Here is a 21,573-nt window from a genome sequence, read left to right on the forward strand (position 1 = left end):
CGCAACTGGTCAGCAAAGTCTCTCAGCGTTGCAAAAGTGTACTTATGCCATTCGACAACTTGCTACTGGACAAACGGCTGACCTCTTCGACGAGTATTTGCATGTGGGTGAGTCAACTGGAATCCTATACCTCAAAATTTTTGCGACGGTGTTCGTTCTACTTTCGGCGAGGAATTCCTTCGGGCACCCACCACCGAAGATTGTCAACGGTTGCTTCATCTTCACAAAACAGTCCACGGTTTTCCCGGTATGCTAGGCAGCATTGACTGCATGCATTAGAAGTGGAAGAATTGCCCGACTGCTTGGAGGGGGCAATACTTAAGCGGCCACAAACGCGGCGGCCCAACGCTTATCCTTGAAGCGGTCGCCGACTACCGCCTATGGATTTGACATGCATATTTCGGTGTTGCCGGATCCAACAACGACTTGAACGTGCTCTATTCTTCACCACTCTTCGATGATGTTTGAATGGTGTAGCACTGGCGATCGACTTCACCGTCAACGGAAATGCATACCACATGAGTTATTATCTCGCCGATGGTATCTACCTAAGGTGATTGACTTTTGTGAAGATTGACCCGAGACAGATTCTTTTTGCGCAGCGTTAAAAGTCTGCTCGGAAAGACGTCGAAAGAGCTTTTGGGGTCCTTCAAGGCCGATTCAACATTGTGAAGGCCCCGTCTCGGCTGTGGTACGTTAAGAATATCGCCGATATCATGTACACGTGTATTATCTTGCACAACATGATTATAGCTGACGAAGGACCGATGACGGCTAACTTTTATGACGAGGATGAAGCTAGAAGCTCAACCGCGAGGTCTCACCCACGCCGAGGTGTGCATACGACGATGGACGAGAGGATCGAAACAAGACACACAATGCGCGATACAAGAACCCTCATTGAGCTACAAAAAAGACCTAATCAAACACATTTGGGCGAAATTCGGCAACGAGTAGTGAGTCTTTTAAATTTATTGAATTTAATTATGTATTTTTTATTTTCTAGGATTTAATTATATATTTTTATTTTTTAGTATTTTAATTATGTAACTTTTATTTTTTAGGATTTGATTATGTCATTTTATATTTTACTCTATTTTTATATTGTAGAAATGTTTTTAGTAATTGAAGTATTTAAATTGAATAATAGAATGTTGGGACCCTTAAGCTTGTCCTTGCGGAAGAGCATGGATGTGGGAGTTATGCTCTTACCTAAGGACATGGAGTAAAAGTGGGTCCGGGCCCACCTTCGTACTATTAAATGAGAGTACGGATGGAGATGCTCGTCGTGGATACACATCTTTGGTTGATGCAAATAGTTGTGGATGTAGTGTACATCTTTGATTTTTGTGAAACTAACTAGTAAGTAGAAACAATAATATTAGGCTCATATTGGGAATATCAAATTAAAGCGAATTTAAATATTTTATGCCGTAATTTAACAAAGGGAACGCTGGCTGCTGGCCTCTTTTCAAAAATCACAATGTTTACGATCTTGAAATTCAAATCGAAGAGAAATGTAGCGAAGCACACAATATTTATATAAATAGTAGAGGCTGCATAATGCTGCTGCAGTGTCCAAATTTATGACTTGGATCCACTTAATTTTTTATAAAGAGAGTCAATCTCCACCTGCAAATTACAATATTGTATAATAAGATTTCGTTTGGTAATTCACAAACTTAGTTCATTTTATATGAATGCAGCATTTTTACCTTGTACAGCTTGAGCAGTCTGTCTCTCCTTTTCTTCAATGTTGCAGTCACCAATTCCTTTTCAGATAATTCGAATAGCTGAGGCTCTATAATTACACCTTTGATATACTCAAATCCTCTCAACTGTTTCCATCCAACAAAACCAATATTAGTAAAACATCGATAAATAATTATAGCGACTTTGAAGAGATCTCGATACATTATTGGGCTTTCTTGGGCTCTTGTTCCTATGTGGATACGCCACTGCTAATAAAGTTCCTAAAATCGAGACTAACCTTGTTTCTCTCGGCCGTAGCCTTGAGCTCAAGAAGAATATACTCATTGAGTTGATCAAGGATGCATAGGTCTAAAAACGACCCTTTGTACCCATTCTTTTGTGCCCATTTCGTCGTGTTTTCTTCGTTTGGAACCACCACCGCCACCAGCATCGACTTGAAGCTATCTCCGAACACCCATATCTGGAGGGAACAACCATTCCACATTTAGATAATCGCATATTTAACACAAGATAAGATTGAACCCGAGACCTCTCATTTTCACAACGAAGAGGTCTCGGGTTCGAGACGTTGTAGGAAGGCTTACATCTTCAGCAATAGGTGTAATACCATAAACTTTTTCAAGATGTTCAAGAGCAACATACTCTCCTTGAGAGAGCTTGATCAGATTCTTCTTCCTATCAATGATTTTTATTACTCCATTAGGCATCATCTCTCCTATGTCACCTGAATCATAAACAAAGTAAGATATCAGATAAGTTTTATAACCATATAATTGACCTATACTTTCATGTATGCAACAAAAAACCTGTGTGGAACCATCCATCTATCACTGCTTCTTGTGTCAATTCCGGGTTCTTGTAGTAACCGACAAACGGAGACTTGGGCTTAAGGCATATCTCGCCACGAGAAGGCTCCCCGAGAGGGTCATACCCCATCTCTGGAACCTCCTCCAGTCGCAGCTCAGTGTAAACGAATGTTGACCCGACTGCTCCCACCATGGACATCTCGTCCGGGTAGCCAAGGGTCGACAGCCCACAACTCTCCGTTAAACCTGCACATTACTTGTTGTTATACTCATTGAAAACTACGAAAAAAATATAAAGTTCCTACCATATCCTTGTGTAACAAAAGCACAGGAGGTGACCCTAAGGAACTCCTCCACCTCACTGCTCAACGGGGCGCCCCCTGAGACTATGAGACGCAGCCTCCCGCCTAGCCTGCTCTTGACCTTCCTGAAAGCTATGAAATCGGCCAAGGGCGACGCGTCCTTCTGTTTGTACCCTTTGTTCATCCAGTGAAGCTTGCTGCAACACAACATGAAAACTTATTAGTACTACCATAAATTCAACAAGATTAATATAATAGTTGAAGTCATTACTATCTGTAAAGCAAGTGGAAAATTCCCCTCCTCCTCCAGTTGAGATCTTCAAGTGCTTTCAACACTCCTGAAGAGAGAGAGAGAGAGAGAGAGACAGAGGTTGCTAAGCACCACAGCTGAGTTAAATGCATAAAAGTAAAAGTAAAAGTAAACATCTCTTGCCTTCATGAATTCGCTCGAAAACTCTTGGAACACCTGCCAGAAACGTCGGCTTCAGCTCTATCAAGTCATCCCTAATCTCATTGATTTCCTTCGTTTCGAAAAGACATCAGATATCAGGTCATGGCATGAGAGAAAGAGAGAGAGGGAGAGAGTTAACTAACCCCATGATAGTAGCCAACAGAAGCACCCTTGTGGAAGAAATACTCTTCGATCATTCGATCAAGGATGTGAGCGAGGGGCAGGAACGATATATACACATCGTCCGTGGTCATCTATACATCAAGAATCATCAAAATTTGAAACTCAGCAGCAAGAAAAGAAATGATTAAAACAGAACTCACTTTGTCTTCAAACTGCTCCATGAAGAGATCGACTCCTTTTATGTTGGTCACCACGTTTTCGTGAGTCAGAACAACTCCTTTCGGATCACCACTCGTGCCACTCGTGTACATGATCGTGCATATGGTATCCGGCTCGGGTGGTGACACCTTGCACGGATTGTCTTTCCCCTGAAGCAATCAGAATTCAGTCGAAAAAATGCCCAACACACACAGCAGTTTCACCAACAAGAATCATCAATGGATCATACCAACAAACTTACTTTATTAAGAAAATCATTCCATGAATATGTTTGAATACCAATTGCAGCAGTCTTCTCCTTCTGTTCCTCTGTGAATGATGTGAAGCAAACCATCACTGCATCCGAGAAATGAAAACGATCAATAAAATACTACTATTACTTAAGCAATTAGGCAAATTAGAGATTCACACTCACATTTTAGCCTCTGAGCATGAACACATTCCGGATTTAGGAGCTGCGACAGACACATGTTATATTACATCCGGTGCTAATGAGGCAAAATACGAAGCCAAAGCAATGAGTGTACGTTGTCTTAGTGCTTACTTGTTTAACTTTCTTGTCTTGAACGAAAACAACATCGATCTCAGAATGATCAAGTATATAGTTGACAGCTCCCGGCCCTGCTCCACGCCAAAACTCTCAGGTAAATTAACAACAAGAACTCATAAAACAGAAATCCATGAAGTTTAAGTTACCGAGTGTGTCATAAAGAGGAACGCAGATTAAGCTATGCGCGCTACAAGCCTGAAACAAAAGAAGTAAATCCGAGAAAATGTAACGAAAGTGAAAAAATAAATCGGAGAAAGAGAAGATCAAGAGTTGATATCAACCTCCATTGCCACAACCCATTGAGGGCAGTTCATTCCATATATTCCAACTCGAGCACCCTAAAATGTGAGCACATTTTAATCAAATAATTTGCTATAAGTAGTATGTGTGTGTGTGTGTGGATTTTCTTACAGGTTCATAGCCATGAGCCCTCAAAGCAGAACCAGCTTGTAAAACCTCTTCATACACTTGCCTGTAAGTCTTCCATTTATAAGGCCCCCACTGCAAACCAAAGAGTTAAAAAAACATCAAGAATAAATTCAAGAAAATATAAGTTTTTCTTCCAAAAATGTACCTTATCATTCAGCAACTCGCGCCATCCTAGCATCCTATTATCGGAATGCTTTTCGACCGATGATCTGCGTGTTTAAACTCAATCCATAACAACATTCTAAAAGAGCTAGCCATGTAGTGGTAAAAATATACTATAAAAATCATAAAAAAGTTTTACATGAAAATCTTCCAAATAGTGGAGGACTCCGGCTCAATGGGAGGGTATTCGTGCTGGGAGAGAGGATTCCGGTACACGGGCCCCACGGAGAGCTCCCCATCCCGGCCCTTCTTGCCTTCTTCCACTATGACTGTGAATTTCTTCTTCATCATCTCCTGCAAGAAGTAAAAGCAGAGGATAAAAAATGATCCAAAGTGTGATTTTGGGAGAGTGTGAATGTGCAAGACTTAAGAACTCGAAATGCCCCACCATCATAAATGCAAGAAAGGACCAATATATGCTTTTGTTTGATACAAAATAAATACTCTCAGCTGATTTCACATTGTTAGTTGGAGCAATGAATTAACTTTTCATGTATATCAAACACCAGAATGAGTCTTGGTTGACTAGAAAAATCAAGAAAGAAATAAGGAAAACTGAGCTAAATGAGGCAATATATATGAACTTACAGCAGCAGCCGAAAACCACGATTCTTTCTTTGTTCCTTTGTTGGCAAGGGTGGTGCCGTGGTGGAGTTCCTTATACTAGCAAGTTTGGCGATATTGAATGCAATAACTGCCATTTTCTAAGGCCATGTGTACTATTACTTACTAACTAACTAATTAATTAATTAGCACTGGAACAAACCTATGAGCAGTCAATTATTTTGGCATACAGACATGAAAACTTGGTGTGTTAGATTAGATTGCATTGCAGAAAATAGAATTGTCTGTGTTAAGGGAGATGGGATTTGAGAAGATATTTCTGGAATGTAGTGTTGAGTGATAGTTTTGATAAAGACGCCCACCATGTGCGCTCCGTATCTATCTATACATCCATACACATCCATCTAGTGTGTTTGGAATGTTGGAGTAATTTTTATTTATTTATTTCTCTATATTTTTAGAAAATGAGTAGTAATTCATTCGTTCTACCCTCTTTCCTTTTTAGTTCGTTTCATAAGAGCATACATTTTTTAATTTTAAAATTTTTTCTCTCTCTAATAAGGTAAAATTCATTCATCCGTTCCACAAGAATATGCATGCTCTTAGCTAAGAGCACCGCTCAGCGGCAAAAGCACACGTGACACCCACTTCACCCCCTCTCGTTTTTGTCTGTTTAAATATTTTTAATCATGTAAATATGAAAAAAAGCTAGAAATTTTTAAAAAAAAATCCCAATGACTATTTTATGACTATTTTTTATAAAAAATTTATTTCATATTTTATCCCTAAGTTCATCCAAATTATCTATAAATACCATCATTCATTACCCAAAATTTTTACATGAAACCAAACTATCGCTTAAACATTTTTCTCAATTCAAGTATGTCTAGAGGAATGGGACGAGACAGGTCGAACCAAGCTAAAGGAAGGTAACGAGATGGGCCAAACTATACGACCCTCAATTCTTCCATAGCTATTTTATTTCAAATGTTGTACGTCGCTAAAACGACCGACACTTCCCGTATGTCGCCGTTAGAACAGTGACACACCAACAAACAATTGTACTCCTCATGTCTCGTTTGAACATGCCACCACTGGAAGAGTAATTTTTTTTATTTCTATAACTATGATTTCAAATTTTTAATATGATTTTAAAATTTTAGGATTTAAATTATGTACTATACGTATTAAATTTTTAGGAATTGTAATGTCATTTTCAGTTTTTTTTAATGAATTGAAATTTTATTATCAATGAAATATTTTTAGTAATTGTAGTTTTTAAATTGAATAATAAAAGGGATATTGGTATCTAAAATCATGAACTTTGATCAAATTTTGGTATTTTCCATAAATTTAAAATTGGTCTAAAATATCACAAACTTTACATTTTGTTTGTTAGTTTCCATGGCAGCCCAAAAAGATATCTCCGGCGAAAATCTTATTATACGTGTACAATCGTAAAATGTTTATGATATTTTAGATTAGGGGTAACTGCTTTTAAAGTCACCAACTTTCCATGAATTCCGGTTTTTCCCACGAACTTTAAAAAGTTCGTGTAATGTCACGAACTTTATTGTCGGTTGTCATTTTCCCATGTCAAGTTTTCCAGTCTGATTCAAACTGTTCGTTTCCTATTAAGACAATGTCCAAATTCTTTTATCTTACTATCGTTATCTTCGTCTTTGAAATAGCTTCACGTGGGTATCTTGTACGCCTCAATCGGAACTCGGATGAAGAAGTTATGACCATTATGATAGTACAAGGTCGCACAAAGGTCGCAGCCTTCATCAAATGGCCATAACTTCTTCATCCGAGTTCCGATCGAGGGGTACAAGGTACCCACGCGAAGGTATTTCAAAGACGAAGATAACAATAGTAAGATAAAAGAATTTGGACATTGTTTTAATAGGAAACGAACAGTTTGAATCAGACTAGAAAACCTGACATGGGAAAATGGCAACCGACAATAAAATTCGTGACATTACACGAACTTTTTAAAGTTCGTGGGAAAAAGCGGAATTCACGGAAAGTTGGTGACTTTAAAAGCAGTTACCCCTTTAGATTACTTTTTAGGTTTGTGACAAGTAGGATAAAAAGCTACGTAGGATAAAAAATACACGGAAGTTGGTTGGATATAATGATTGACCTGCCATGAGAAATAAGAAACAAAATGGAAAGTTTGAGATATTTTATACCAATTTTAAAGTTCGTGGAAAATACCAAAATTTGACCAAAATTTATGGTTTTAAGGACCAATATCCCATAATAAAATAGTGCGATCCATGAACAGTGAATAACATGTTCTTGAGAAAGAGCATGATTGCGGGTATCGTACCTTAGTTAAAAATAGAGAACAAAATATAAATGAAATTCCGGCCAGACCCATGAATAGTGAAAAGCATGCACGATTATGCATGCTCTTAATTTGTTGCTTACACGAAAAATATACTACTGTGAACCACCAAACAATGTATACCTCACCCAGTGGCGGACGGAGTTAAGAACAAGGGGTACGACGGTATCCCCAAAATTGTGAATAGCCTAGACCTAGTGGTAAAATTCTCCTAATTGATAGTTCAAGACCCAGGTTCGATTCTCCTTGGTGTAAATTTTACTACTACTCTTTAGTCTTGTAGTATTTTTATTTCTTTTGTTAACTGTTTTATTTTTGTTATTCTATTCAGTCTTGTATTTTCGTTAGCATTAATTAACTGTTAACTTTCAATATTACGTGTTATCATTGAATTTAATCATTTACTATTATTAATGATAGTGTTTAACTAATGTATGATTCTATAACTGTTAACTTTAGTCTTGTAGTATTTTTATTTCTTTTGTTAACTGTTTTATTTTTGTTATTCTATTCAGTCTTGTATTTTCGTTAGCATTAATTAACTGTTAACTTTCAATATTACGTGTTATCATTGAATTTAATCATTTACTATTATTAATGATAGTGTTTAACTAATGTATGATTATATAATAATTTTGTTATTTATTTTCTCATTTGTTTTTTACACAATAAAAGTGTTTAGTTGAATAATATTTATGGTTTTCAATTATGCTCATATTTTGACCTTAATTATATAGAAAATATGATGCATTTTTTTAAATGTTAAAATTTCTTAGAAACTAAAATATGTTCTCAATTATATAACAACCTCCATTTTTAATAGTGAAAATATTTTAATTAATGACACTTAAAAAAATCATCTATTTCTTTTATATAAAATGAAGTGTCTAACAGGAAAAAATTCGATTAAATTTTAAATCTTCAAGTCGATTTAATTATTATTGCACCCCCAATCCGAAGTTTCTGGATCCACCAATGACCTTACCTATAAAGTTTTAGTTTCTGTGATAATATTAATTACATTAAAAATTGAAAGTTTCATTCTCTTACGGTAGGAAACACATTTATCATAAATCTTTGCCACCGAGAACAAAATGTTTATTTGTTCACACTAATAAGATCAATTGTAATTCACTTCAGAAGAATATTTATTATATAAAACAAACACTGAAATTATATCTAGACCGCATAGCGCAGTGGATTAGCGCGTTTGACTTCGGATCAAAAGGTCGTGAGTTCGACTCCCACTGTGGTCGAATAAAATAGTTAACTATTTTTTGTTATGCTTTTGTTATTTACTATATGAGTACTACATTTTTATTACTCTCTCCATCCCATTTTAGGAGTCCCGATCACTTTTGCACCCCTGATTTGTAAAAAAACTTATTAAATAGTTAAAGTGGAAAAACGCAAATGTAGAGAAGAGTAGTATATGTTTTTAATGTTTTTAATGTGTATACTAGTAGTACATGGTTTTAATGTGTGTCATAATCAAGGATATGAACCCTATCTCATCACGGAAGAGTATGGGAAACCATTGGTGGACCACTGGACCAGCAGCCTAAATGTAGTTACAAATATTTGGATTCACAATTAATTAGTATTACTATCAAAGAGCCCCCTACGCTCTTATACTATAACGATGGTTCAACTGTTTCTATTGAAAACTAGGTACTGTACATTAAAATACATAATGAAGCCCGACGTTTTACATAGAGGAGGGTAAAGACGACATTTCACAACAATTTCATCAAGAGTACTAATATACTCCCTCCGTCCCGGATAATTCGGGTCACTTTGACCGGGCACGGGTTTTAAGAATTGTAATGAAAAGTGGGTTGAAAAAATTAATGGAATGTGGGTCCTACCTTTATATATTAGTTTTATAATAAAATGTGAGTAAGAATGAGTTAGTGGAATATGGGGTCCACTACCAAAAATGGTAAAAGTGAAGTGGGACAAATCATGTGGGACGAACCGAAATGGAAAACTGGGACGAATTATCTGGGACGGAGGGAGTATTAGTTAATTAGTATTATCTCAGATCCATCAATGCCTTTCTGTTGATTCATTGTGTATAAATCCAAATTTGGATTACAAAACATACTACAATGTAGAGTTTCCGAACAATAAATTTTACTCCCTCTGTTTCATAATAATATAGTCATTTTGTCATTTTGGTACATTATACAGTAATAGAGTCATTTCCCTTTTTAGTAAGAGTCAACACATTTTTCCACATCTACTTTACTCTCTCTTACTTTTTTCGCTCTTCATCTCTCTACCTTTTTCATTTTCCACTTTATTCTCCATTTACTTAACTCACCTAACACAATTTTTCTTAATCTCCATGCTGAAAAGAAACACCTCCACTACTATGAAACGGAGGGAGTACCATTTATAATACTGAAGCGATCATCCAAAGCTTTTCAAGTATTGTTACTATATTTTTAGACATTACATAAGACTTATTAGGAGAATCGAGCTAACCAACGAATATCAAACTATACTAAGTTTAAAACATATTTGAAAGATTATATTAGTTTTTACTAAAGAATAGTGTACGTACTATTAATACTCCCTCCGTCCCACAAAAGATGTCACACTTTCATTTTTAGTTTGTCCCACAAAAGATGTCACATTTCCTCTTTTAGAAAAAGTTCATTCTCACATCAATTATAAAATTATATTTTCTCTCACCACTTAACACACAAAATAACATCTCCTAAAATCTCGTGACATTTCTCAAGTGTGACATTTTCTCTGAGACGGAGTATATAATTATACAACAAAATTTTGAGAATAATTTGTGCATTTACAAGCAACTGAACTTATTTTATTTGAAAAAGTAATTCAATAATAATATTATTCGATATAAAAATGATTGAAATTATGTCAGCGGTTTTCTTTTATTTCGCGCTCATAGCATTAATGACGAAAGCTTCAATATAATTTAATTTTTTTTCTACAAAACACCATCATTATACAAGTGAAATCAATTACTCTCTATTATTATTTTTACAACAAAAATAATTACTTCCTCCGTCCCAAGATAAGTGACCTACTTCTTTTGGGCACGAGATTTAAAGAATGGTATTTAAATAAGTTAAAGTAGCGAGAATAAAGTATGAGAGAGAGAAAAGTAGAGGAGAGAAGAGAGAATAAAGTAGGTGGAGAATAAAATAAGAGAGATGAATTTTTGCTAAAAATGAAAATATGTCACTTATAGTGGGGACATCCCAAAAAGGAATACAAATCACTTATCTTGGGACGGAGGGAGTATATTTTAGTAAAATCAGTACACATTAAATGCAGACCGAATTTTACGGCCGTACGGCTATTTATCAGGCTAGTGAATTCAATTTTCCTTTATATTTTCATGCTCTTTTCAACAATCCATGTTCTTGGTATATTTATATAGCTATCCAATAAAACAATGTTATAAATTTATAATGTACATAATGTGAATTGATGATAGTGAAATAGATGCATAATCTCATAAAGTGAGGAAACAAGAAAGCATCATCACATGCACTCATTTCTCATAACAACTTTTTTAACTGCTTTTGGTGTTACATCTCATCATAATCACAAATGATAATATTAGGCCATTCTATATATCTATTAAACACACATGTGCTGAATGAAACGAGAGAGACAACACAATACAAAAATCCGAAACCAATAATATATTATTATATCGATACATTATCATACTAATTAATTTTCAACTGCATCATCCTAAAATTTCAAATGACTACATAGGATATCAAGCACAAAAAAAGGACACCTCAACCACCCAAAGACATAGTAGTATGTTCATAAATTTTAAGCAAGAAAATCGAGTAACGTACGAGAAATGGTACCACACTTTGAGCTATTAGTTATGTATTTGTCAATGAATTAACAAGACGAGACGATGATAAGTAGAACATTAATGGGTCCAATGCAGTGGTGTCCCAAGTTAGGTGTAGAATTGAATGACCAATTCATGTATATTTAATATACTTCACAAAAGTAAGATGTATGCCAGAAAGTCTACCTATTTTGAGCTACCCAAAATATAGATGGACACCCTTCGACCACTGGTAAAAGTCACACAAATGTGAATCACATTATCAACAGTTGTACATTAATCCAAGCAAGCATTTAAGGTCGTAGCTGGAAAGCTGTTTACATTTAATAAATTGTGGGACGGCGGTCGCTTGGAGGGCCTTTCGAAATCCTCGGACAGCTCGGCGGTTGTAATAGCGCCAATAGGAGCGAGCCGTCGTGACCATCGTCCCGCTCGGCGGTCCGGGCGGCTCTCTATTGTCAATGCTCTAACACTCATCAAATGAAAGCATAAAAAATACTAGCACTGAGAAAAGGTTGATTATATTCAGCTATAAACTACCGTGCCCTTCTAGTTATTTATTTTAAGGGGTAGTAGATAAGATAAACCTTGTGACCTCCGTCTCCACGTTGGAATCAAATTAATGATTCACATAAATTATGCATGCCGAGTACGATTGATAAACATAAAATAAAAATGTAATACATGAATTTGGATTCCCGATCTTCAATATACTTGACGAATTCTAAAATGGAAATTAGACTTCCAAGTGTCAATGCTTTCAAAGAGAATCTGTATTTTGTTTTTTGTAACATTGATAGGAGTGAGATTCCTCCGATGTATAAGTGGCACTTGGGGACCACAACCCTGCCTAACTTTATTATAACTCTAATTTTACCCATAACAAAACTAAAGCTATACAAGGTAGTATTTGCACAATAGTCATCAGATTGTTATAGATGATCATTGGACCCGATAAATTAGACTCAACTTAGTAGATAACGTAATTAAAATATTCAATAATTAGTCATAAATATGTAGTACAATCTTTAGACGATTATATTGACAATATTAAAATGTTCCAACAAGCCATAACACAATAACTATGGAATACTCCTACAAAACACTTGCAAAATTGTTGCTTTTAGTTCAGACTGTAAGCGAGTTAGACTATTCCAGAATACATAGCTCAACTGAATGAAAGTTATTTGAGGTGATTCAAAAATATCTGATCAAACAAATCAAGCGAACTCGCCATGATTTAGAGGGAATTTAATTGAGCTTCTAAGAGCATCCACAATAGCGAACGAACGCGCGCCCTAGCGCCCGGCTAGAGGCTCAGGAGTCGCGTTCGTCTGCTATTGCAATCGACTAACACATGACGGACGAATGTGCGACGGGGTGGCGTTAGCCGATCGCTCGTCCGCTATTGCGCTGACGCGATCGACGAACGGTCGGCTAGCGCTATTTTTTTATTTTTTTTTTAACTCTATATATACGGCTCGTTGCACTATTTTATTGAGACATGGGGGCGCGTGTGGTGAACCTTTGAGATGGTTGTTTTTTTTTCAACTATGCATTTTTTTATTGAAATATGTTTTTTATGTAATAAAATGTTACATTTTCTCCGTAATCATATCGAAATTTTAATTCCGTATTTGTAATTTTGTGCATTTGTTTTATTAGTTACGACGTCGATTAATCCTAGTGTTAGGCTATTAATGTGTAATGGTTAATCCTAACATGGCATAAGGCGTTTTTGGTTATTGGTTAGTTCAGTGCTAGGCTATTGGTTATTCATCACTTTTCCTGCAGACGCTCTAACTCCTAAAAAGTGTTTATTAAGATAAGCTTTTAATCAATGTATAAATTCCTCTGACACCAATATATATTTTTCATGATTTTATAAACATTAATCACTGTCCAAAACAGTCCTAGTACAATTTGTTGTTTCCAACGTACAACCTTCATTTCCATTTCTTTTCGATTTTCTCTCTCTTGGGATTTTTCTTGGAATATAACATACTCCTCTGGTCCAGGGCATTCATTTTCTGCAAGTCGTTTTGAAAAATAATACTTCCTTCGTACACTAAAATTTGACATAATTATATATGACACGAGTTTTAATATAAATAGTGGAAGTATCAAAACCCGTGCCATTTACAACTTTATCTATTTTTGCGGACGGAGGAAGTATTATTTTTCCAAAACGAGTACCGAAAATGAAATGTCTCTATTGACGTGGAACAAGGGGAGTAGTAATCAGTGTGACCAGCAACACATAATGCGATATTTAAATTAAAACTCCAAGGCAGGGCAAACTAAAACGCATGAATAAGAAAGTAGTAGTGTTGTAGTAATAAAGTTATAATCCCATCACCTGTGCTACATCATTCCTTTCAGCAACAAAAGACATTTACTACTACTACACCTACATAACATTTTTAACCAAAAGATGTTACCACCTTTACACGAGCAAAAATATACAAACCATCAGCTCTGCATTACTACCAATATCACCTACAACTGCCACTTTCTTCACCACCAATTTTTGCCCCTCTCAAATTTCACAAAATAGAAGAAACTTTACCTTCAAAATCACTCTCTACAGTCTTGATGCTGTATTTGGTTTCCCTCAGCCTAACCTGCAGGAATGCAATCTCTTCATCCTCCCTTTCTTTCAAGGACTCCACTTGCAACCGCTTCCTCTGCAGCTTCTGTATATGCTCGTTGATCTCGTCGATGTCTCTTTCAAGTCTGGCTTTCGTGTCACTGTGATCTGTGAGCTGTCCGTTGAGAGTTTCTGCGTCTTTTGCAAGCCTTTCTTGTTTGTCCTTCATAACGAGCAGCTCGTGTATGCAGTCCTGAATGGGCCTGACTTCAAACCCGTGTGTTTCCAAGTCTGTAAGTGTCTCTTTTATGTCGTCCATGATGCTTACGGGATCAGTTAGCTGCAACTTGGAGGCTCTTTCTACTATGCTGGAAAATGTTACCATATAGCCTATAGCCATGCCTTCTCGTGTACTTTCTTTGAAATTCAGCAAAGGTCGGAAATGTGGATTCTGTGGCAGCCTCTCGAATACTTGCATGGATTCGATAGTTTTCCAAAGAATGGTGTTTTTCACAAAAGGCAGCTTTTCTGTCTCATTCCGTACTAGGGCCATTTGATTAACCAAAGCAGCAGGTGTTGTTCTGTTTTCTGGCTGCTTTTCATTGTCCTCGAAATGCTCATGAATGATCTTTTTGACGGAACTTTCTGGGCTTTTATCGACCGTTGGAGTAGCTTGTGCTTCACTTTCTGGCCGCTTCTCTATATCCTCATCCAGCACAATAGCTAGAGTGTTTTCCACAGAACTTTGAAGGGGTTGATAAGTAATCATGGGACTTCTATTAACCGTCAAAGAAGCTTGTGCTTCGTCTTCTGACCAATGGTCACTGTTCAAATCGAGCAAAACAATAGAAGTCTCTTCCCCAGAAGGCATGCTTTGTCTTCCACTTTCTGATTGTTTTTGAGTGCCTTCATCAGTAACATTACCAGTGATGTTGCTGTCAGAAGGCAAACCATCAACCAAACCAGAAGATTGTCTTCCACTTTCTGGCTGCATCTCACTAGCCTCATCAGACCCAACAGGGTCGACTTGAGTCGTACCATTCTCAGTGTATGGCACCATCACTGTGTCCGCAGGTGGCAATCCTGCAAAAATTATAGTATCGCCAGTCAGAATGAGAAGGCAAGAAACACACTAGTAGACATGTAAGCTTACTTGAGCCATCAATTACAGATGACACGTGCATCTCCTCGATCCATTTTGAAAGCGGCTCATTATCAAACTCATTGCTGGGTTGAGGTTCAATGACTTTCTCTACATCCAGTGTGGGGTTAATTACCACCGATTCGCCTCCAGATGCACCAGCAGAATCTATACAAGCAAGAAACAATAGATATACACATCATCCTTTTTTCTGAATCTTGAGATAAAAACTGAAATATCATCATATAACAGTTCTAACAAAGCCAGAGGTCAAGTTTTAAATCCAAAAAAGTATCTCACCTCGAACTTTGACTGCAATTCTACCACTTGAAAACTGTTTCCGTCCTCTCTTGGATAAACGATTATCTGCCAGCCTGACTGGCTCTGCTACACCAGACTCCTCATGCTTACTGGCCAATATTCGTTTTGTCATTCTCACTTTTCTTTTCCGAGGACCAGACTGGCCATTCGATGTTGTTTCCTGATTTGGCTCTGTCTCCTCCTGATCCGATATCGAGGCCTCGATGTCAATCACCATCATGTCATGGACTCCCTGTGAACCATCATCTACCCTGTTTAAATTGATGTCACCTGAACTCTGACCTCCATGCTCACCACTTCCTACAACAAGAAATCATTCTTTAATGCAAATATGCAATGTATGGAGGAAAAGCAAACAAAATATTTATATTTCTTCATGGAGAAAATGAAGAGCTCCACAGAGGATGACATTATTTATACCTGCAGACTTAGTACCAGTGCTTTCACCCATGTTTCTTTTTGGTCTCCCTTTCCTTTTCTTCTCACTAACGTCGTCCATTCCTAATTGCTTGCCATCCTATACATGGAATATATGTAGTAATAAGCATAATGAATGGCCTCATGACATCTTCGATGTTCTATATTTTCTCTTCTACATTCCTACATCCCCCACTCAGCGGCATGCCCAATTGCCCATAGAAGAGGGGTAGGGGGTATACTATAGGATCTGCCCATAGTATACATAAATCATCTCCACTGAGACCTTAGACCAACCGAGTTCATCATGCCACCATAAACACTGTCTAGCATATTACATTCTTCAACAGTTTCAGTGGTTGTAGAGCAATCTCTCCCAAAAGATTATTCTTTCTCAAGATATATCATATATTCCTATTGCTAAATTTCATACATGGTTGGTTGAAGTGAAAACTGGAATCACATGAGCATGTACCTTCAGAGTATTAAGACAGTGAACGACTTCCTAGATTGTCAAGAACAATGGAGGGAAAGTAAACCATTACAAAAAGGAACCCGTAGGGGACAATTTTGATTGTGTTTTTCACATTTACTGGGGGTTCACTTTAAACTTGTGGTTAGGATGAAATGAAGTACTTTTTACATCAAAATACTCTGACTCAACCAGATGTATGATAACATATTTACAGTCGGTGGTTGAGACCACTATTCTCATCACAACTTTGCTCATGCTCTGTCCAAATCAATTTCAATAGCATTTTGTCAACACCTGACAAACGATACCTGACAAGATGGCTGTATAATCAAGAGCATACTAAATCACAATCATTAATTATAGAAGAAAAACATTCATCGATACCTGACAAACGAACAAACATACTTCTTAACAAGAAAACAAAATTAAACCAACAAACCAAAATAATATGTAAAGTTACTGTATTTCATATTTGTAACCCACCGTGATTCTCCCAGTTGTAAAGTCATAGATTTGATGTCTCTGATCATCCAAGTTAATTAAACCCTTATTGCTCGAAGGTCGACTCCTGTCACTTCCTGATTTTCCTGAGCTCCCAGCTTCAGCACATGGCAAGACTATGACTATAGGAAGCTCAGCTTCACGTCTTGCATGCTCGTATTGTGCACCTTCTTCAGTGTTTCCAGTTCGAGCTGTGTCCGGTTCCTTCTCTGCAAGGTCTTTCCCAGCTTTGGTAACTGAACAAAAGTACTGGTGGAAACTTTTGAGAAAAATGGGCATAAAAGAATTTATACCTCCAGAACCAAGTTGTGAACTTTCAAATGGCAACATTTCTGCAGCGCTCTTCCCTAGGGTGGTGGGTGTGGATTTAATGTTTTCACTGCCATTTTGTTTTGTAAGAATGTTCCTTTGCTTTCTCTGCTGCGTGATTCAAGGGTAACAGATCAAAACTAAAGATTCAACATAACTTGCAACACATTGAAGCACAGAATCAATACAACATAGTTATAATTTCACAATACTTTGATGATCTAGAAGTTCTACAGTTTGAACTTGGTTGAAGCTGAAGTTTCATAAAATATTACCAACACATCGGTACTAAGCATCTGATAAGTTAAACAGAAGGAAATGCAACAACATAAGATACATTCAAGATGTGCACAATATATGTTGGTTCTAGTCTTGTCCTTCATATAGTAAGAAAGAACATAGATGTAAATCCCCATAAAACAGTTTGTAAATTGCATCTTGGCCCACACAGTCCAGTCACCTCGACCCATTAAGAATATATTAATGTCTATGATTACGGGTGATACAACATAACAGAAGTCATGTTTTTGCCTATTCATCATTCATTATTATGAACTTGGCCACCATGGATAGCAACATTATCAAAGAGAAATAATACGACATCCGTCCCACAAGAGTATGCAGTCTTTCCTTTTTAGTCCGTCTCACAAGAGTATGCACTTGCTAATTTTGGAAAAAAATTCTCTCTATTGAGGTGGGACCCATTATCCACTTCTATCTCTCTTACTTTACCAATTGTGCATTAAAACTCGTGCTCAACCAAAAGTGCATACTCTTATGAGACGGAGGGAGTATGCAATATCTAAGGGCTGGCATGGTTTACAACATTCTCTTCCCATAGATGATTAGAGGAAGAACGACCCAACGTAGTTTGAACTACAGATTTTACCATATTATTTAAAGATTTTGGGCTTTCAGGACCGCATGAAATCTCTTTATTTGATCCATCATGCACATCCTTTATATTTGCCAGCACTAAATTTCCTTCCCTGAGCTTTTTAAAAGGCTGAGAAGGAGCACCCCCTGAACCAGATACATATCTCCTTTTTGCCAAAGCTAAAGACCCATGGGACGGTTTCTGCTTATCCAGAACAAATTTCTCAAAGAAATTATTTCTTGGTATCAATGATGAGTGTGTTTTTCCACCACAAGTGTCCTCTCCATCGACTGAATTGCTCAGTGGAGTAGCTTCGACAGAGGCAGTAGAGTTATCAGGTGTGAGATGTTGACCGACGCCATCGTCTAAGGATGGGACTGACGGTTCCTGAGACAATTGCCAAGGAATTAGCCTTAGACTTCTTACTAACAAATACTACCTCCGTCCACAAAAAATAGACAAAGTTGTAAATGACACGAGTTTTAATGTGCAATTGGTAAAGTAAGAGAGATGGAGGGAAAAGGTGTTGGAAGTAGTGTTAGTGGATTGTGGAGTCCACATTTAGAATGATGTGTAGGGTTAGTATTTCTTTAAAACTTTTCATATTTAGATTTGGTCCAATTTTGGTAGACACCCCAAAATGGTAAAATTAGTCTATTTTTTGCGGATGGAGGTAGTATGTACTATATACACTAAAGTATGTAAGAGTTTCTGATACCAAAATAATGCACGTAGTAATGGAAAAACAAAACCCATCTACAAAATACTCTTGGTATTGTCCACACAAAAGATAAACACTTCGAAAATCATTTCACAAGATTCTAACAGTACGTAGAATCTCAATATTCATGCTTATAACATAACCTAGACTAAAGTAGACTATCCAATTAGCAAATGACTATGGTACTAAAAATCATATAAGAATGTTTTATACACATAAGTACAACGAGTGAACGAGTACGAGAGCAAACAGGCAACAAAGAAAGGTAATATAATAATCCTCTCCATCCCATCCTCCACCTCCGTTCTACGGTTCAAGGCATAAGAGTGGACTGTCAGGCAATCAGATTCAAATAACATAGTTTTGACTTGCAGATAGATAGCATCAACACCTAAAGGTCAACATTAATCAGAAGCACTATTTGTCTTGTGCCAAAAGCACAATAAAGAAGAAAAGTGGCAGTCATGCCTCCTTTCTCAGACAAGAGTATTAGTTGATGTAACATCAAAACCATAAAAGTGACATCAAACTGGATGCAGTAACAGTGATGAAAATAAAAGCATGGTATAATTATATGGAATTCATTCAAAAACAACAAAAAGAAAATAAATAGTATAACCAATTAAGGAGAGCTTTTTCAAGAGAGTAGATAAAACCTGGGCAGAAGTGAACCATTTGCCATCTTTCCAATCCATGTGAGGTCTCAATTCTGACTGATTGAATTCTTTCTCGCATTTCATTTGCTTAAAGAAAACAAGGTACCTACTGCTCTCAAGCTCCTTTGTAATTATCCCATTCCACCAGCCAAAGTCAAAGAACGCATCCACTTTTTCCAATAAAATAAAATTTTTATCTTTGAGAAGTGGTGGGCAAGGCCTGATGTGCAAAGAATCAACACTAGCTTTAGTGGAACCATGGCTATCAGGGTTTACACTATTGTACTCTACCAAAAATGTCTGATTCCCCAGGTCTTCACGAATTGTGGCTGGGAACCAAGCATCCTGAAAATCTTCTCTGTCAAATGACACCTCCACCTTCCTTCCAACATCAAACATCAATCCTGCTATATTCTTCGCACAATTACAAGACGAAAAAAGAAACAGAACATCAGTAATGATAATCGCAGCAAACATCGCCTTATACCAATTACCACCAAACTCAAGGGTTTTAACTAAAACCAATTTTCAGGTTGAAACATGAAAATTATGATCACCCAAACAAACCAAGACAGAGAGCAAACAGCCGTGCAACTTACTACTAGCGCCAATAACCAAAAGTCCAAAAATACAATCCAAAGACAGTAAAAAGGAAATGCATCCTATGAGACCAGCAATGTAAGGCAAGATCATAAGAAAAATACACACCTAATCAACCACATATGTACATGCAACCGGAAAATTGCAAATTAAATATCCACACAATTTAAAAGATGTATACAATTAAAGTGAAACTAAAACCACGCCCAACCAACCACATATGTACATGCAACCACGAAATTGCAAACTAAATATCCACACAATTTAAAAGATGTGTACAATTAAAGAGAAATTGAAAACACGCCCAATCAACCACATATGTACATGCAACCACAAAATTGCAAACCAAATTTCCACACAATTCAAAAGAAAACGAGAATTAAAGACAAAATCGAGATGGATTTTTTCACTAAACCTGTTTCTGAGGACGAACCCAATTCCCGTTCACCCAATCGCAGTGCAACCTCAGCTCTCCAATCCCAAACTCGAGCTCATCAGGGGGGTTATGAAACGTCACGGTATACCTCTCGCCTTCGGCAACCACCCGGCTGATGATGCCGGTCCACCAGCCGTCCTTGTAGAAGGCGTCGACGACGTCGTCGAGATCAAATCCCTTGCCAGGGTCGTGCTGCGGCGGCGTAGGCCTGACGCAGGAGGCGTCAATGTGCTCCCTCAGCCGATCCGAGCCGTCCTCGTGCGCGAGCAGGTTGTGGTACTCGACGTAGAGCTTCCTGGATCTCTTGCGGCCGGTCTTCTTCGGGGAATTGGGCGGCGGGAGGACGGTTGCGGAGAAGTAGACGCCCTTGAAATCCTCCTCGTCGGTGCGTACCTCGACGATTGAGCCGATGGGGAAGTGGTGGAGGCGGCGGCGGCCGGGGCGGCGGTGGGAGTGGGGCGTGGGGGCTAGTTCGAACAGAGCATCGGCAGCGTCGTCCATTGTTGGAGGGAGAGAGTAGATGTGTGGACACCAAAATGGAAGAAGTGGAAAGCGCTAGGGTTTTTTGAAATTCCCATTTTCCAGACTGATGACCAAACTTTCCCCCTTTCGATTAAAGCTTTAATAATCGTGTCTTCCAAATTAAATGTTGCTGATCATTTTTTGCTCAGTTTCGCATCATGTGATGCTTGGTGTTATTTATTGTAAACTAATGTAGTTACTTCATTGTTATATTAGGTTAAGATGTGTTGCTGAAAAATTACTGGCTCAAACTACATACAAAAATGCCCTCTTTGTGATTTTTTACTTGTGTGGTTGAATTAATGGTAAGTTCGAAGCATAAATCCTACCTATTTATTCATTTTAGGTCCAATGGAGGTTTGAGTTAGGCCAGTCCAATAGCTTGGCCAATGGTCTAGAACGACCATTTCGATGAGGAAATGTATTATTCCCTCCGTCCCAATAAATATGAAACGTTTGCTTTTCGGCACAAGATTTTA

The 21,573-nt window shown here is 37.4% G+C and overlaps 2 protein-coding genes and 1 non-coding gene across 11 annotated transcripts; 1 reads left to right on the forward strand and 2 right to left on the reverse strand.

Moving 5' to 3' along the window:
• Positions 1-1,381: 1,381 nt before the first annotated feature.
• LACS1 (AMP-dependent synthetase and ligase family protein) lies at positions 1,382-5,587 on the reverse strand. Of its 2 annotated transcripts, XM_048118016.2 has the most exons (19): positions 5,344-5,587; positions 4,895-5,049; positions 4,739-4,802; positions 4,576-4,665; positions 4,446-4,502; positions 4,311-4,359; positions 4,159-4,235; positions 4,030-4,069; positions 3,856-3,950; positions 3,596-3,763; positions 3,416-3,526; positions 3,255-3,342; positions 3,093-3,159; positions 2,825-3,018; positions 2,520-2,765; positions 2,298-2,437; positions 1,991-2,173; positions 1,716-1,838; positions 1,382-1,632 (listed from the first exon to the last, which is right to left on the reverse strand). In XM_048118016.2, exons 2-19 carry the CDS (start codon positions 5,044-5,046, stop codon positions 1,585-1,587), a joined length of 1,992 nt encoding a protein of 663 aa, XP_047973973.1. In that variant the 5' UTR covers positions 5,047-5,049; positions 5,344-5,587; the 3' UTR covers positions 1,382-1,584. The 2 variants fall into 2 exon arrangements, with proteins under 2 accessions (XP_047973973.1, XP_047973974.1); XM_048118017.2 differs by lacking the exon at positions 5,344-5,587 and having other exon boundaries at positions 4,895-5,100.
• A 3,267-nt stretch (positions 5,588-8,854) lies between these two features.
• TRNAR-UCG (transfer RNA arginine (anticodon UCG)) lies at positions 8,855-8,928 on the forward strand. The gene has a single exon. It is a non-coding gene; the product is annotated as a tRNA-Arg (tRNA).
• Positions 8,929-13,838: 4,910 nt separating this feature from the next.
• LOC125212125 (DUF724 domain-containing protein 7-like) lies at positions 13,839-21,200 on the reverse strand. Of its 8 annotated transcripts, none has more exons than XM_048112193.2 (9): positions 20,552-21,200; positions 19,537-19,950; positions 18,172-18,546; positions 17,267-17,390; positions 16,956-17,191; positions 16,001-16,097; positions 15,560-15,880; positions 15,272-15,427; positions 13,839-15,201 (listed from the first exon to the last, which is right to left on the reverse strand). In XM_048112193.2, exons 1-9 carry the CDS (start codon positions 21,071-21,073, stop codon positions 14,075-14,077), a joined length of 3,372 nt encoding a protein of 1,123 aa, XP_047968150.1. In that variant the 5' UTR covers positions 21,074-21,200; the 3' UTR covers positions 13,839-14,074. The 8 variants fall into 8 exon arrangements, with proteins under 8 accessions (XP_047968150.1, XP_047968152.1, XP_047968149.1 ...); XM_048112195.2 differs by having other exon boundaries at positions 16,956-17,182; positions 20,552-21,199; XM_048112192.2 differs by having other exon boundaries at positions 17,267-17,393; positions 20,552-21,199.
• Positions 21,201-21,573: the final 373 nt, after the last annotated feature.

Source organism: Salvia hispanica, chromosome 3, assembly GCF_029641045.1.
Source record: "Salvia hispanica isolate PSC_SH4W2 chromosome 3, Shi_PSC_v1, whole genome shotgun sequence".
NCBI lineage: Eukaryota > Viridiplantae > Streptophyta > Magnoliopsida > Lamiales > Lamiaceae > Salvia > Salvia hispanica.

What these genes read in the sequence shown, in the direction of transcription:
- LOC125212125 (XM_048112192.2), bottom strand. Translation starts at nt 21,073, where the DNA reads ATGGACGACGCTGCCGATGCTCTGTTCGAACTAGCCCCCACGCCCCAC. An exon ending in CACTGGTACTAAGTCTGCAG is followed by an intron (nt 15,881 to 16,000) that starts GTATAAATAATG and finishes TTCTTGTTGTAG; the next exon opens with GAAGTGGTGAGCATGGAGGT. An exon ending in AATTGCAGTCAAAGTTCGAG is followed by an intron (nt 15,428 to 15,559) that starts GTGAGATACTTT and finishes TTGCTTGTATAG; the next exon opens with ATTCTGCTGGTGCATCTGGA.
- LACS1 (XM_048118016.2), bottom strand. Translation starts at nt 5,046, where the DNA reads ATGATGAAGAAGAAATTCACAGTCATAGTGGAAGAAGGCAAGAAGGGC. An exon ending in GGAATGATTTTCTTAATAAA is followed by an intron (nt 3,764 to 3,855) that starts GTAAGTTTGTTG and finishes TGATTGCTTCAG; the next exon opens with GGGAAAGACAATCCGTGCAA. An exon ending in AGATGGATGGTTCCACACAG is followed by an intron (nt 2,438 to 2,519) that starts GTTTTTTGTTGC and finishes TTTATGATTCAG; the next exon opens with GTGACATAGGAGAGATGATG.